Here is a 16,124-nt window from a genome sequence, read left to right on the forward strand (position 1 = left end):
TAATCCAACGACTTCACACAGATTTACAACTCTCCAAACAATTTTTAGTCTTACAGACTTTAGGTATGTGCCAGTTAACTTTTGCCTACAGAATACAACTCTTCAGGCAGTTCCTTTCTTTGGCTGACAAAGAAACTATAGAACCTCTGTTTAAAAAACTCATTGAAAAACTGAAGTAAGTAGAATGTTAAAAATTTTATTAAGAAATAGCAAACAATGTTTTGAAGTATAATTTTTAAGCCCTGTAAGTCATATGAGTGAGTAGCTATGGAAATACAGCTATGTTGCCATGAATGCCCTTGACACTTTGGCAAAGAAGAAATAAGGTCTATGAGAACATCATGTCTCCCTCATTTATTTGAAACATTTTCAAACTCAAGAAAATACATTTATAAGTCAGAAATAGACATTTTAAAACAAACTGGACTAATATTGGGATTCCAAGGTTGTGCAGTGGTAGAGAATCTGCCTGCCGATGCAGGAGATGCAAGAGATGCAACAAACATGGGCTCGATCCCTGGATGGAGAAGATCTCCTGGAGGAGGAAATGGCCTCTCACTCCAATATTCACGCCTGGGAAATCCTGTGGACAAAGTGGCCTGGTGGCCTACAGTCCATGGGGTCACAAAAGAGTCGGATACAACAAAGTGATTGAGCACACATGCACAGGCCTAATGTTTCCACATCGTTCTTTTTATTTTAAAATTAAATGTGACCCATGAGAGTGATTCCTATAAAAGCTTTTTTCTCCCCTAGGTCATATTTTAAATGTATAACTTCTCTGGCATCCTTTGAGACTTTACATATTGCCATTACATTTATGAATTATTTTGCAACAGTCCTAAATAGGAAATGATTAAGAGTCTATGGAAAAACCACAGCCATGACTCCACGGTATGTACACTGAATCATCCAAATGGTAAGGTTTCTATTTTCTTAGATGCTGTTGTCTTCAATCAGATGCCTGCAATCACCCAGATCCCTTCATAGAGATATTTGTTTCTTTATACCAGCTCTGACTATCTAATGTCCTTTCATTTCACCCTGCAGGACTCTCTTAACCATTTCTTGCAGGGCAGGTCTAGTGATAATCAACTTCCCCTGCTTTTCTCTCACACTCCTGAATTACAGTTTTGTCAGATAAAGGATTCTCCATTGACAGGTATTTTCTTTTAGCACTTTAAATATATTGGCCCACTGCTTTTTGGCCTGTAAAATTTCTGATGAAAATTCTGCTGATATTTTTCTGAGGTTCTTTTGTACATGAAAAGTCACTTCTCTTTTGCTGCTTTTAAGATTCTCTACCTTTGACAGTAAATTAACTTTTAAATTGATTAAAAATAAAAAAATTTATATTTAATTTTTACAATTTCCCTCACTTTTTTCCTTGTGTAGATCTAATCTCTATCTTGTTTCTTCTGTCTAAAAAATCTTTGATTTTATTCAGTTACTCAGTTGTGTCCAACTCTTTGCAACACCATGGACTGCAGCTCGTCAGGCTTCCCTGTCTGCCGGGAGCCAGCATGGGGAATCCCGCCCGTGGCAAAGGTCATGAGGAAGGGGGCCTGGCAAAAGGCAAAGGCTGAGATCAGGCCTCAGGGATACCCCTGGATTTTCCTGAGCATCTACCCCCAAAACCAGAGTCTGCCTGCTTTATTGTACTGTGCTTTTCACTCTTCTGACATAACAGGGGGCTATCCCCAACCACCTTTCTCTGGAAAGAGTTAAGTTAGAGCTCCAGTTAACAGTCTCCTGCATATAAAAGGAGTGTCTCAGCTCAAACCCCTCTGATGGCTCTCTAACTTGCCTGACAGTTAGAGACTTTTACAACCTGTGATTGTTTACAGCCTCTCAACCATGAGAGGCACGAAGCTTAAAGCATCTTAAAGATATAGAGCCTTTTCTAAAAAGCTAAAAATTGTATTGGTGATGGGTTTCATTTGAGTCAATGACTGCTGCCAGGCCTACATATTCTTTATCTTTTAGGCACCTGAAGGATATTAATCAATGTAATTGGATATAGCAAAAGGAATATAGTAGTTTTGATGTTAGCAACACCTGTCCTTGACCATCTCCTGGACTTTGCTCAAACTCATGTCCATTGAGTCAGTGATGCCATCCAACCATCACATCCTCTGTCGTCCCCTTCTCCTCCTGCCTTGAATCTTTCCCAGCATCAGGGTATTTTCCAATGGGTTGGCTCTTCTCATCAGATGGCGAAAGTATTGGAGCTTCAACTTCAGTATCAGTCCTTCCAGTGAATATTTAGGGTTGATTTCCTTTAGGATTGACTGGTTTGATCTTGCTCTCCTAGGGACTCTCAAGTCTTCTCCAGCAACACAGTTTGAAGGCATCAGTTCCTTGGTGTTCAGCCTTTTTTTATTTTCCAGTTCTCACATCTATATATGACTACTGGAAAAACCATAGCTTTGACTAGATGGACCTTTGTTGGCAAAGTAATGTCTCTGCTTTTTAATTTGCTGTTTAGGTTTGTCATTACTTTTCTTCTAAGGAGTGAGCATCTTTAATTTCATGGCTGCAGTCACCGTCCACAGTGATTTTGGAGCCCAGGAAAATAAAGTCTGTCACTATTTCTATTGTTTCTCCATCTATTTACCATGAAGTGATGGGACCAGATGCCATGATCTTCGTTTTCTGAAGTTTTTCCTTTATGATCAGCTTTGTTTTTCTGGAAAAATCTTTATTTTCATTTTCTGGTAGATATTATTGCTGTATATGGAATTCTGAGTTGATATTTTTTTCTTTTAGCATTCTAAAGATGTCATTTCCATTGTCTTCAGGCCTGTATAGTTTCTCATGCGAAATCTAGCAAAACTCTATTTGTTCCTTGGTATATGATTTTTCTTTTTTCTCTGCTCTCATGATTTTCTATTTATATTTGATTTGAAACAATGTAACTATCATGTATTTAGGTGTGCTTTTACATTTTTAACATAAATGTTATTTATCCTGGTGAGAATCTCTGGGATTATTGGATCTACATTTCATTAATTTTCAAAAGTCCTTGGCCATTTTCCTTTACATTCTTCTACCTAATTTCTCTTTCTTCTACTTTTGGAACTCCAGTTACTTGCATGTTATACTGCTAGTATGTTTCATAGCTCTTGGAGGCTCTATTCTCCCTACTTCTCCAACCCCTCATCTTTTCTTTTCTTTTGGTGTTTCTGTTTGGAACATTTCTACTAATGTATTGACAAATTCATATATTTTTTATTCAATTCTAGTCTGCTAATGAACTTGTCAAAGAACTGCTAATGAACTTAACTTCTGATATTGTACTTTTCCTAGCATTTCCACTAATCTATTTTTAAACTTACGTCTCTGAAATTCCCCATTTCTTTATACATGTTGTCAACTTTTACATTTTTCTTTTATTAATCACAGTTATTAACATCTTTTTGTGTGTATGTTCCAATATCTGAGTCATCTCTGAATATCGTTTTGTTATCTCTTGATTAAAGTTGGTTTCTTTCCCCAGCTTTTTTGTGTGTCTCAGTTTTTGGCTAAACATCATACAGTATAGAACAGAAAAGAGTAAGGTAGATACTGCTTATGCCCAGATATGGGTACATCTCTCTTTATATCAGACAGTTAATGCGAGGGTGTTTTATAAGAAAGGATTTGTTCTTTGCCTTGAGTTCCTGAGATGGGGCTTCTAAACCCTTGAAATTTCCCAAGTGACAAGAGTGTGTTTATTATTTGTGGTGGGTGTAAAGGGACTAAAGTGTTACGGCTTTGAGCCATATATAAGCTTGATTTCCTGACCATTGGAGAGGTGGCAGGGGCTGAAGATTGATTTAAATCACATGGCCAATAGTACAATTAATTATGCTTATGTAATGAAACTCCAGTGAAAACTCTGAACATTAAGGCTCAGTTGAACTTCCTGATTGGTGAGCACATCAGTGTGCTATGGAGAGAGGGTAATGCATCCTGATTCCATGGGGAGAGGGCATGGAAGCTCTATGTTTGAGATCCTCCAAACTCTTGCCCAACAAATTCTTTACTTGGCTAAATCTTATTTGTATCATTACAGCAAAACTATTTAAAAGTATAATATTTCCTGAGTTCTCTGATTTGTTCTAGTGAATTATCAAACCTCATAGGTTTGCATCAATTCCCAAATTTGTGGTCAGTTGGTCAGAAGTGTGGGCAGCCTGGGTACACCAGAATTTATGCATCTGAAGTGAGGGAAGTTTTGTTGGGGATGACCTCAACTTGTGGAGTTTGAATTAATTCCAGTGGATAGCATTATATGCCTAAATAACTTCTTGGCACAAATGGCCAAAAAGTACATGAAAATGTGCTCAATATCAATAACCATCAGGGAAATGCAAATCAAAACTTCAATGAGATAACACCTCACATCTGTTAAGATGGATTTTATATTAGAGAAAAAAGAAAATGAGGTAACAAGTGTTGAGAAAATATGGAGAAAAGGAAACCTTTGTACATGGTTGGAATGTAAATTCATTTAACCATTATGGAAAATAGTATAGAGATTCCTTAGCACTCCCATTCCCCAAATAGAACTACCATGTAACTCAGAAATCCCTGTTTGGGGTATATATCTGAAGGAAATGAAATCAGTATCTCAGAGACATCATTGCAGCATTACTCATAATCATCAACAGGTTGTGAAATAAACCTAGGTGTTAATGGATGAATGGATAAAGAAGATGTGAGAAAATATAAACATGATATTATTTGGTCACAAGAAGGAAGGAAATCCTGCATTTGTGACACTAAAGATGAACCTGGAGGATACTGTGCTAAGTTAAATAAGCCAGAGAGAGAAAAACTGTATGATTTTACTTGTATGTGGAACCTAAAAAAAAAAAAAGTCAAACTCAGAAAGTAGACTGGTTACCAAGGCCCAGAAGGTGAAATAGTGAGATGCTGGTCAATGCAAACAAACTTTCACTTATAAGGTGAATAAAATCTTCAAAATTTAATCACTATAATAGCAAACATGCCTTTAGATTCTATTTTGTCATAATTTGAAAATGACTTAAACAGATATGAATATTCCTAAAATGAAAAACAGGATGCAGAATAGCTTTTCTATGGAATTTCTATTAACTAGCAGAAATTTCTATTTCTAGACACTCACTCTATAGGTTTATAAAAATAAATGTTATGTATTGGGTCTCTATTTGTATTATACCCACTCTAGTACTCTATTCTGTATAGAAAATGAGCTATGATGTGAGCAAGACATCCAATAAAGTTGTTGCTATTCAGTTGCTCAGTCGTGTCCAACTCTTTGTGACCCCGTAGACTGCAGCACACCAGGCTTCCCTGTCCTTCACCACCTCCTGAAGTTTGTTCAAACTCATGTCCATCGAGTCAATGATGCCACTCAACCATCTCATCCTCTGTCACCCCTTCTTCTCCTGCCCTCAGTCTTTCCCAGCATCAGGGTCTTTTCTAATGAGTAGGCTCTTTGCATCAGGTGGCCAAAGTATTAGAGCTTCAGCATCAGTCATTCCAGTGACTATTCAGGGTTGATTTCCTTAAGGATTGACTGGTTTGATCTTGCTCTCCAAGGGACTCTCAAGTCTTCTCCAGCAACACAGTTCAAAGGCATCAATTCTTTGGTGCTCAGCTTTTTTTTATTGTCCAATTCTCACTTCCATATATGACTATTGGAAAAACCATAGCTTTGTCTATACAGACCTTTGTCAGCAAAGTAATGTCTCTGCTTTTTAGTACACTGTTTATGTTTCTCATAACTTTTCTTCCAAGGAGCATACATGTTTTAATTTCACAGCTGCAGTCACCATCCACAGTGATTTTGGAGCTCAAGAAAAGAAAATCTGCCACTCACTGTTTCCATTTTTCCCCCATCTATTTGCCATGAAGTGATGGGACTAGATGCCATGATCTTAGGGTTTTGAATGTTGAGTTTTAAGCTGGCTTTTTCACTCTCTTCTTTTACCTTCATCAAGAATCTCTTTAGTTCCTCTTTGCTTTCTGCCATTTGGGTGGTATCATCTGCATATCTGAGGCTATTGATATTTCTCCCCTCGATCTTGATTCTAGCTTCTGATTCATCTAGCCCGGCATTTCTCATGATGTATTCTGCATAGAAGTTAAATAAGTAGGGTGACATTATATAGCCTTGACGTACTTCTTTCCCAATTTTGAACCCAGTCTATTGTTCCATGTCTGGTTTAAATTGTTGCTTCTGAACCTGCATACAAATTTTTAGGAGGCAGTTAAGGTGGTCTGATATTCCTATCTCTTTAAGAATTTTCCACAGTTTGTTGTAATCCACACACACAGTCAAAGGCTTTAGAGTAGGTCAAGGAAGATTTTTTTTTCTGGAACTCTCTTGCTTTTTCTATGATACAACCAGTCCATCCTAAAGGAAATCAATCCTGAATAGTCATTGGAAGAACTGATGCTGAAGCTGAGACTCCAATACTTTGGCCACCTGATGCAAAGAACTGACTCAATGGAAAAGACCCTGATGCTGGGAAAGATTGAAGGCAGGAGGAGAAGGGGATGACAGAGGGTGAGATGGTTGGATGGCATCACCGACTTGATGGACATGTGTTTGAGTAAGCTCTGGGATTTGGTGATGGACAGGCAAGCCTGGCATGCTGCAGTCCGTGGGGTCACAAGGAATTGGACATGACTGAACAACTGAAATCAACTCAACTGAACTGAACAGATGTTGGCAATTTGATCTCTGGTTCCTCTGCCTTTTCTAAATCCAGCTGGTACATCTGGAAGTTCTTGGTTCACATACTGTTGAAGACTAGGTTGAAGGATTTTGAGCATTACCTTGCTAATTTGTGAAATTAGCACAACTGTATGGTAGTCTGAACACTCTTCGGCACTGCCCTTTGCGATTGGAATGAAAACAGACCTTTTCTAGCCCTGTGGCCATTGCTGAGTTTTCCAAATTGGCTGGCATACTGAGTGCAACACTTTATAACATCATCTTTTAGGATTTGAAATAGCTCAGCTGGAATTCCATCACCTCCACTAGTTTTGTTTGTAGCAATGCTTACTAAGGCCCACTTGACTTCACATTCCAGGATGTCTAACTCTAGGCAAGTGACCACACCACCATGGTTGTCTGGGTCTTTAAGACCTTTTTTTTTTTTAAAAAAAAAAGACCATTTTTGTATAGTTCTGTGTATTCTTGCCACCTCTTCTCACTCTTCTGCTTAGCATTTCTGTCCTTTATTGTGCCCATCTTTGCATGAAGTGTTCCCTTGGTAGCTCTTAATTTTCTTTAAGAGATCTCTAGTCTTTCCCATTCTGTTGTTTTCCTCTATTTCTTTGCACTGTTCACTTAAGGCTTTCTTATCTCTCCTTGCTATTCTTTGGAACTCTTTATTCAGTTGGGTATATCTTTCCCTTTTTCCTTTGCCTTTCACTTCTCTTCTCAGCTATTTATAAGCCCTCCTCAGAAAAGCATTTTGCCTTCTTGCATTTCTTTTTCTTGGGGATGGTTTTGGCCACCACTTCCTGTACAATGTTACAAACCTCTGTCCATAGTTCTTCAGGCATTCTATCAGATCTAATCCCTTGAATTTATTTGTTACGTCCACTGTGTAATTGTAAGGGATTTGATTTAGGTCATACCTGAATGCCCTAGTGGTTTTCAATATAAGTCTGAATTTTACAATAAGGAGTCAATAAAGTTAAATTGTGATAAACGTTGATGATCAAATAATTAATATCACTTTTAAAAATCTTATTTTTCATTTATCTGAGTAATACTGAACTAGTTTTGTTATAGTAAACATAGCAGCATTTTAAGTCAGAAAGTGAGACAGCATTAAGTCGGAAATTAAAAGATTAATTATATTGCAGTGTTGCAGGGAGGCTGAGTTAAGCCATTCAGGAGTTTAGCCGGGTCTGGCTTTTCATTTCTAATGTACTATAGGCTTCAAGTGCCTGTATTTTTTAGCTATTACCTTATGCTTATAGTGGGGTCTGAAAAGCTGAAGTTTTTTCTATGTTCCTGCTTTACCTCCATCTTCAAGCATCCCTGTTTGCCTTTGCCAGGGGGTGGGGTGGGGGAGTGCGGGGAAAGGGTGTCTCTCCATGCTTCCCTACCCCAGTGGTTAACTACTGCTGCTTATTACTTGGTGCTAGGCTAGTTGTTGAGACTTGGGTGGTCTTTTGTCCTGATCCAGCCTAAATTTTAGGCCAAGTTTCTTCTCCCTGGGGTTGGAGATAGGGCTTTCTTATGCCATGGTAGTCAAACTGCTTCATAACTGTGGTTCATTTTTAGCAGGAGTTTGCTCCTTTTCATTAGCTTACCAGACATCTGCTTTGAGTAGATGTAGGATTTCTGGGCCCAATGTCATTTTCTGCCTCCCTCCCAGGAGACAAGGGTTTTTATTTCCATACTTCCCTAGTAACACTGGACTCTACCTGTATCATGGTAGACTATTTCCTATCACCCCTGTCTTCAGCACCGACAGCTAGGTTTTCTGTTCCTTTCTTAAATGCAATGGAATTTCGTCTGAGCCTTAGATGTTAAGAGGGCTTGCTGCCCCTGCTCCAGCAGCCTAAGACCTTTAAGAAAAGGGTCTCGGAAAGCAGGTGAGGCTTTGGGCATGTCACCCAGTAGCAGCCTGTCATCTCCTGTTTGCCTATGCCACAGAGGTATCTTTTCAGGTCTCCTGCCCTGCTCCCAAACTTTCTCATATTTGGTAGAGCTCTAACTTCTAAAGTTCCTAGATATTCTGACAGGCAACTCACACTTCACCCTTAAGAATCTGTTAAAATTTTAGTTGATTTTTTTCCAGCCACTTTTGTCTCTTGTGCTCTCAAAGATAAAATGGTTTATTTCACAGATACTGAGTCCCCTCGATTTATTTGGTTATCTTGAGGCCTCAACTATCTGATAGGCTCAAGAAAAACGATTTTCATAGATTACTTTGCAATTTTTTGTTGTTAAGATGGAAGAAACGTTCTCATGGAACTTTTTATATTCTAAGTGAAACCAGAACTCTCATCTGCTTATTTTCACAAATGAATTTTATTCATTTTCTAAATTATGAATAAAAATTACACTAGATTTTTGACTAGAATTTTACTAAACTTCAGAGGGATTTACATTATAGTATTTTGTCTTTCCATCCAGAAATACTGGTATTTCTACTCATTTATAGAAAAAGCACACTCCAGGTTCCTTATGTTATGGAGCCAATTATTTAATTGATTTTAACATAAATTTTGTATTATCAAAACACAAATAGAGGTGGCTTTTGGTATTAAAACACAGATAATAGCGAAATTCAAAATTGTTAGGCTAGAACCTGATAATCGTGTAGATATTGAGAATCATAGCAGAAATTTAACATTATTTTAGTTCTAAGACCCCTAGGAGACAAGACCAAAACGGAAATAGTAGGTTATATTCTCTTAGTTTAATAGAAAGAATGCAGTTTTATTAGAATTCTGGCACTGAATCCCAAGTGGACTTTTTAAATGTAGTTACTTTTAGAAATAAGAAAGAAGCTGAATTCAAACACTGGTAGAAAATAGTTGTTTTTCTATTGACCATTTCTTTCTCTCACCTTAATAAATTCCAAGAGCACACTTCCTGTGAGTGCATGCACGTTTGCTAAGTCATGTCTGCTTCTTTGAGATCCCATGGACTACAGCCCTCCAGGCTCCTCTGTTCATGGGATTTTCCAGGCAAGAAAACTGGAGTGGGTTGCCATTTCCTCCTCCAGGGGATCTTCCTGACCCAGGGATTGAACTTGTGCCTCCTGTGTTTCCTATATTGCAGGCAGATTCTTTACCACTGCGCTATCTGGGAGGCCTATTTAACAGAAAAATCAATAAATGTGAAAAGTTGAAGTAAACCTGACAAGTTTTTCAGAACAATTGTTGAAAATATTTATTGAGAAAACACCTTTAGTTGGAAAACAGCAGAAACAAAAAAAGAAATATCACATTTCAAATATATATTAATAACAGAATACAATGATGAATTTAGTTTCATAATAAAAGCCGTACCAATTTGTATGTGTGGCCAAGGATGGAGGTGTGGAAAAAGAAAAGAATTGAAATTGAGGTAGAAAATAACTCTTTGCCTATATCCATCAAGTCTTGTTTAGAGAAGAACCTCTAGAAAGCCATGAGTTAAGGATAACACTAGTCTACTAGCATGTCAGAGGTAGAACCAATATAATCTATTTAAATATAGATATGTCATTCCTCCAGGTAACTCCTTTAAGGTGGTTTGGTTCCACCAATGAATAAAGTTCCTAATTCTATATTAAGTTCATCCTTTGGGACATCAATATCATCTCCTGCTTCTTCCCCAAGCTTCTTCCACCAGGGTGCTTGTATATGTTTCAGGGTGGTAAGATGGGCCTGCTTGGCTTTGGCTGCCACAGGCCTGGATCTACTTAGGAAGAGCTCAGGATCTTTTCCTTCTGCCTCCTTCAGACTTGGTGATTCTGTAGTAACAAAAAATAAACAGGTGAGTGGAAGAGTTCTGTACCAGACAAACAGAAACTTAGAAACTGCAAAGCTGGAACTCTGCAATAGCAGCAGAAACTAGGTTCTAACTCTGAGTCTATTGTTGCCAGCTGTAGTTGGCATGTGACTATTCACAAGATGTAGCCCATCCTTCTGTGTTTAAAGGGAAAGAATAAAGAGGTAGATATTTTTTAGATGGTTTATTTAAAAGAGTAGGAACTTAAAAACAAATAGCAGAATTCTTACAGATGAGAGGCTCAGTTCTAGTCACCTATCCATTCAAAAATACAAAATTTACAAGTAAATGGCACTAAACAGAGGATCCTGACCCCTTCTGCTCCACAAGTAATAAGTGTTTCAGAACCTGTCTGAAACACTGGCTTCATGGACGAGATCTCTCATTTAATGTATCAGCAGTTGTGAGAAGTAGGTGAATTAATTTTTGTGAAAATGATTCATTAAAAATATAAAATGGCACCATAAAATACTGTCATTATCTACTTTTAAAGTAGGCTTAAGAAGCTTTTCTTATTATATAACAGAATCTGGCTAGTAGGGCTCAGCATCTTTGAAATTAATAACTTTGTCTGAGTTGGTACATATGAATGATAGAAAGGCTGAGGGAAGCAGTCAGGAAGGTTATGGGATTTGCATCAGTTGAAAACATTGTGTGCTGATATGATCCAGAAGTAGAAATTTCTGAGGATAGGAAATGAGCTAATAGACCACTAAATGCTATTTTCCTTCTGAAGATTATGGCTGTCACCAAAATCTTGCATAGGGTGTTCCTTTTAGGAAACAAAAATGGAATGAGCACATACTCATCAACTGTTCAATGTTGGTGTTGATCTGAGCCATCAGTGCCTCCCTGTGCTGTTGAGATCTCTCTTCTAGAGCCCTGCCCAAGAAGTAGTGTTGCAGTCGTTCTTGTGCTTGGGAATGGAGCTCCCTGCTGGTCACATCTGATATCTGAGAGCCCTGGGAACAAACGACAGAAGAAAATTGTCACACGAAGGACACATATATCAAAGTATGTTTCACTTTCACTAGTTGCTGCATGTGGGTTCAGTAGTTCTGGCTCCTGGGCTCTAGAGCACAGACTCAGTAGTTATGGTGGATGGGCTTAGTTGCCCCAAAGCATGTGGGATCTTCCTGGACTAGAGACTGAACCCATGTCTCCTGCATTGGCAGGCAGATTCTTTACCACTGAGCCATCAGGGAAGCCCGATCTTGTACTCTTGAACAAACATTAAATAACTTCTTAAAAGCAGATTTCATTGAAAATGCAAGTGGGCAAAATTCTTTTTGATATACTCCTATACCTCACTTCCTCACATAGTGTAATATTCTGGGAGAAGAGGTAAGATTGAGGAATCACAGTGAAAATTACAAATGGTTTGGTAAAGACACTGGCCTGGAGGAGTAACAGGACCAATCCCTTTGTTCTGAACCCCACCTGAGAAACTGCCTTACTTCTTATCCTATTCCTTCTCTCAAACTTATCTAAGCCATAATATTATATAGCTTCTAATTTCAAAGAACATGGGACAGAATCATTCAAAGGATCATATTCTTCTGGCTAGTTAGCTACTTTAAAGGGAACTGACCTAATTATTAATATTTAGAACAAGGATGACATAACTTCAACACTGAAACTGATAAAAGTTTCTAACACTACAGTTTTCTCAGGTATTCCAGTTCCTGGATCATGGATGCTGCCTTGTTCTAACTAACATCTTACTTGTCAGCCACAGAGTAACAGTTGTACTAGGGCATGGCTAAAGCAGTACTTCTTTTTTAAATATAAGAATGCATCAGAATCATGCACAGTGCATTAATAAAAAATAGAGATCAAAGCCCTAAACAATAAGGGCTAAAATTACAAAACTCTTAGAAGAAAAGATAGAGGGAAAGCTTTATGATATTAGATTTGGCAATGATTTCTTTAATATGACACTGTGAAGGTACAGACAACCGCAAAAATTAGACAAATTATACTTCATCAAAATGAAAAAGTTTTGTGCATCAAAGGACACTATCAATAGAGTAAAAGGCAGCCCACAGAATGGAAGAAAATATTTGCAAATCATACATCTGATAAGGAATTAATATCCAGAATATACAGAGAATTCCTAAAACTCAACACTAAAAAAAAAAAAAACCTGATTAAAAATGGGTAAAGGACTTCAATTGAAATTTCTCCAAAGAAGGATATATAAATAAGCAATAAGCACAAAAGAGATGTTAAAAATCACTAATTATTACAGAATGTAAATAAACCCAAATCACAATACCACTTCATGTTCATTAGGATGTGAAAATAATAAATGTTGATAAGGATGTACCAACAGTCTCGCTGATGCAGTATGGAAAACCACTAAGTTGAAGTGAAGTGTCCTTTACTATTGACTTTACGGTCCACACAATTAAGACTCCAAAGCCATAGTAAAGTCAAGGTAATGCCATGGTAAGGCTACAATAAAGCCATTGCATTACCTTATGCCAACAATAAATGTACACATACAACTGAGACACTTATTTGTTGGTGAGTATCACACACTGCAATAATGTAACACAAAAGCCTACACACTGGATGTCTTCTGATATAGTCATCCACTTGTTGTTTCAGTTCAATTCTGCGTGCATCAGTGAGTTCTCTGAGTCCAGGCCAAGGAGCAAATTGTTTCTTTTTCTTACGACATTTTGCTAAGAATTTAAGAGTCTGGGGAAAAAAAAACCAAAAACAAAACTTGTGATTTTTCTTCCCTGACTGATAGAACTATTTTCTTTCTACAACAATATATAGTAGGACAACACTGTAACAGTTGTTAACTTATAGTGTGTATAGAGGGAGAGATGACAGATGTGACAGAAGACAATAACTTTATCATTATAATCTTTTGTGGTGTTTTAATATTTTATAAGGAAATATTCATGTATTATTTTTACAGAAAGCAAAAAAGAGAAAAAAACAGGGAACCAGCTCTGGGTTCTAGTCTAAGTTCTAGTCCCTTATAAACCTGTTCGATTTTGGGCAAGTCACTCAATCTCCATAAGACAGGTTCTATGTCTACAGAAAACAGGGACCCCCAATTCTACTTAGCCAAAAGATAGTAAAGATCAAGGAGACACTATATTAGAAAAAGTTTGGTAAACAAATGTGCTTCCTTTTGTTCTTCAGAATGAATTCCTGATAAGAAATCTTATAACAGGCAAGATTAGGAGACAAGACATTATTTTGTCCATTTTTTTTCACTCTTCTTTGTTCTACGTTCACATTATTAAAGGCAAAAGTTGGAAAATTATGGCCCACAGATCAAATCCAGCTGCTATCTGTTTTTGAGTAGCTGGAGAAGAATGATTTTTTTACATTTTGAAAGTGAAGTGCAAGTGTTAGTTGCTCAGTTGTGTCCGATTCTTTGCGATCCCATAGACTGTAGCCTGCCAGGCTCCTCTGTCCATGGAATTCTCCAGGCAAGAATATTGGAATGGGTACCTATTCCCTTCTCCAGGAGATCTTTCTGACCCAGGGATTGAACCAAGGTCACCTGCACCGCAGGCAGATTCTTTACTGTCTGAGTCACCAGACAAGCCCTTTTACATTTTATATGATTATGAAGTTCAAAAGGAAAAGAATTATTTTATGACATGAAAATTAAAGGAAATTCAAAATTCAGTGTCTACAAATGTTTATTGAAACACAATCATGCTCATTTGTTTCCATACTGTCTACAATTTCTTTTGTGCTACAACTATAGAGCTGAAGAGTTGCAAGAAAACTACATGACCTGCAACCTAATATATTTTACAATTTGATGCTTTCCAAAAATTTGTTGATGTAACTCTATTGTTTAAAGTATCAGTTTTAGAAGAACTGTTAAAATTTACAGCTCTCTGCCGAGTTATCCTGTCCTCTCCGCTCAAAGACATCAACTTTAATTCTTTCAGGTTTTTCTACTGATGTTTATTTCTATCTACATTTTTGAGATTTTTTTCAGTAACAGGTATTATCTATTGATTTTCTTATATGAAAGGTAAGGACTTAGCTCTCTTTCACACATACTTTCTATATCTCTAAATATTCAATATTATTAAATCATAGTTTTAGTTATGTTCATGTTCAGTGTTTATGCCTAAAGGCTATTTATGATCATATAGTATATGATGATTACTTTTTTCTTCCTTGCATATTTTAATACATTAGAAAAATAAGCAAGGAATTAATAATTCTGTTATTTTCCTTATTTTTCTATGTATTTATCACTGATTATATATAACAACTTCTGCCCTAATTGTCCTTACAGTAAAACGTATCAGGCAATCTACCAAATTAATTTTCTTGGATATACATTCCGGAGCTTTTTGACCTGCTCCAATCTGGATCAATTGTTCTCTATTCTTGGTGTATAGCTATTATCCTGATATCCCCATTCACCATCATCTTGGTGACTCATCCCATTTTTCCTTTGTGTTTTCTGGATTCCTTTCTTGAGTTATTCCTTTGTTTCAGAGATTTGTGATGCATAAATATATCTTTATAGTCTATCTTTATTTTTAACTGATGGTTTGGTTGGATGCAGAATTCTAATTGGAAGTCATTTTCCCTCAAATATGTGTCAGCCTAACTCCAATACCTTTTAGCTTCCAATCATGTTGTTGAAGAGTACTTTTGTTCCCAGTGTATTTCACAGTAATGTGAAATAAATGTGAGTGTATTTCTGTCTTTGTAATGGACAGTTGGTCAGTCCTTTTGAACTAAACCACATGGTATTTGGTTCTGGGAAATCAAACTATTTTATTTTCTCTCCTTTTTTCCTTCTCTGTTTCACATGTTTGGATATGTGACCTCTTAGACTGGTTCTCTTTCCTCTTTCTCCAGATTTCACAGACCTTTTTTCCTATCCCTTTTATTATATCTTGTATTATTTTTTCTGGCAAATTTTATTATATTTGTTCCCTGTTATATAGCATCTTGATTTTGTTTCATGTATTATTTTCTTTTAGCTCTCTGAGAAAATAATACATTTAAAATGTCTTCTTATCCCTGCAATAGCTGTTTCCACCAAGTAGTATTATTCTGTTTGTGTGGCATTAGCTTTCCTCAGATGTCCAGTGATACTTTCAGCTGTTTAGAAATGCTGAGCATGAGGGTAGGGTTAATCTACTATGTACTTCTTTTTAGGGCTACTGAACTGGGCTGTTTCATTGGAGGACCTCAAAATGAGTTTAACTATTCTCTTGGACTGTTCAGATTTCCTCAAGAAAATACTTTCAATAGGATTTAAGCCTGGGTGATAGCACTGAGAGCTGAGAAGTAAAAAGGGGCTGGAGGTTTTCACATTAGTATATAAACTTTCCTTATGTTTTTACTATAGTACTCAAGCCTTCAACTGTGTTTTCATTCTATTGAGAGATTTTTCTCCTTTTCTTCTGTTCTTCCCTTTTCTTGATTTTTCTTCCTTATACTTCCTATCCTTCCTCTCTCTACCTCTTGTTTTTAGTACCAAGTCAGGTTTATGATGCTATGCTGGGAACTCAAAGTTTCCAGAACAGGGGAATTTTTGCCCTTAGATCAGATAAAGTTCACCTTGACATCTCTTTCTCTGTCTCTTCTTCATTCTTTGTTATTTTAGGACTCT

The 16,124-nt window shown here is 37.0% G+C and overlaps 1 protein-coding gene across 10 annotated transcripts in view; it reads right to left on the reverse strand.

Annotated features, from left to right (window-relative positions):
- Window positions 1-9,872: 9,872 nt before the first annotated feature.
- IQCB1 (IQ motif containing B1) overlaps window positions 9,873-16,124 on the reverse strand; it is a 40,763-nt gene continuing 34,511 nt past the window's right edge. For 6 of the 10 annotated variants that reach the window (XM_042232093.2, XM_012095481.5, XM_060418530.1 and 3 more), the window contains 3 exons: window positions 13,076-13,207; window positions 11,307-11,463; window positions 9,873-10,463 (listed from right to left, as the gene is read on the reverse strand). In XM_042232093.2, the coding sequence (XP_042088027.1) occupies window positions 10,234-10,463; window positions 11,307-11,463; window positions 13,076-13,207 (519 nt within the window). In that variant the 3' untranslated portion in view covers window positions 9,873-10,233. Of the gene's footprint in view, window positions 10,464-11,306; window positions 11,464-13,071; window positions 13,208-16,124 lie in introns of those variants that run through there. The other 4 variants (XM_042232088.2, XM_012095486.5, XM_060418524.1 and 1 more) reach the window with 2 other exon arrangements.

Source organism: Ovis aries, chromosome 1, assembly GCF_016772045.2.
Source record: "Ovis aries strain OAR_USU_Benz2616 breed Rambouillet chromosome 1, ARS-UI_Ramb_v3.0, whole genome shotgun sequence".
NCBI classification, from domain to species: Eukaryota; Metazoa; Chordata; class Mammalia; order Artiodactyla; family Bovidae; genus Ovis; species Ovis aries.